This window comes from Gekko japonicus, unplaced genomic scaffold (assembly GCF_001447785.1).
Source record: "Gekko japonicus isolate JY-2015 unplaced genomic scaffold, Gekko_japonicus_V1.1 scaffold1888, whole genome shotgun sequence".
NCBI lineage: Eukaryota > Metazoa > Chordata > Lepidosauria > Squamata > Gekkonidae > Gekko > Gekko japonicus.
The window spans coordinates 232,650-233,301 of NW_015165302.1; the positions used below are offsets into that span (position 1 = coordinate 232,650).

At 65.0% G+C, this 652-nt stretch overlaps 1 protein-coding gene across 1 annotated transcript in view; it reads right to left on the bottom strand.

Annotated features, from left to right (window-relative positions):
• Positions 1-377: 377 nt before the first annotated feature.
• The window catches only part of HOXD12 (homeobox D12), a 1,151-nt gene continuing 876 nt past the window's right edge, over positions 378-652 (bottom strand). Inside the window, exon 2 of the mRNA XM_015410412.1 lies at positions 378-619. Within this exon, the coding sequence (XP_015265898.1) occupies positions 378-619 (242 nt within the window). The remainder of the gene's footprint in view (positions 620-652) is intronic.

A 652-nucleotide genomic window follows, 5' to 3' on the forward strand; every position in this document is an offset into this window, starting at 1 on the left:
CCGGGGGGGGGGAGCTACCTGTTTTTTTTTTTAAAAAAGCGGGGGGGGGGGGAGAGACTGACACTCCCTTTCCTTCCTTCCTTCCTTCCCTCTCTGGGGTGGGGGACTTCGGCTAAAAGAGACGCCTGTCGCCCCTTTCCAAAGCCCCCCAGGGTGCGGCTGGGAAATCTGAGCGTCCGGAGGGGCTCCCTGGGGGGGAAGATGGCCGCTAGAGATCCCCCCCTCTGCCTTTTCTCCGGGCGTCCTTTTATCTCCCTTCCCCTCCACCCGCCGAGAGCCCGGCGGGAGCCACGCCAGAGGCAAGGTCATGATTAAGCCGGAGGCCGAGGCGGAGAGAGGGCCCCCCCCCCGCCCATCCCTGGCCCTGGGCGGCGTCTCTAGTAGAGGGCGAGGGCTTGCTCTCGCATCGCCGCCCGCTTCTTCTTCATCCGCCGGTTCTGGAACCAGATCTTCACTTGCTGGTCGCTCAGGTGGAGCCGGTGGGAGAGCTCCTTCCGCTTCTGCCGGTTGATGAACTCGTGGCGGAGGAACTCGCTCTCCAGCGCGGCGATCTGCTGCTTGCTGTAGGGCCGGCGCTTTTTCCTCGACGGCCTCCCTTGGGTGGGGCACCAGGGCAGACCTGCAACAGACACGGCGAGAGGGTTGGGGTGGA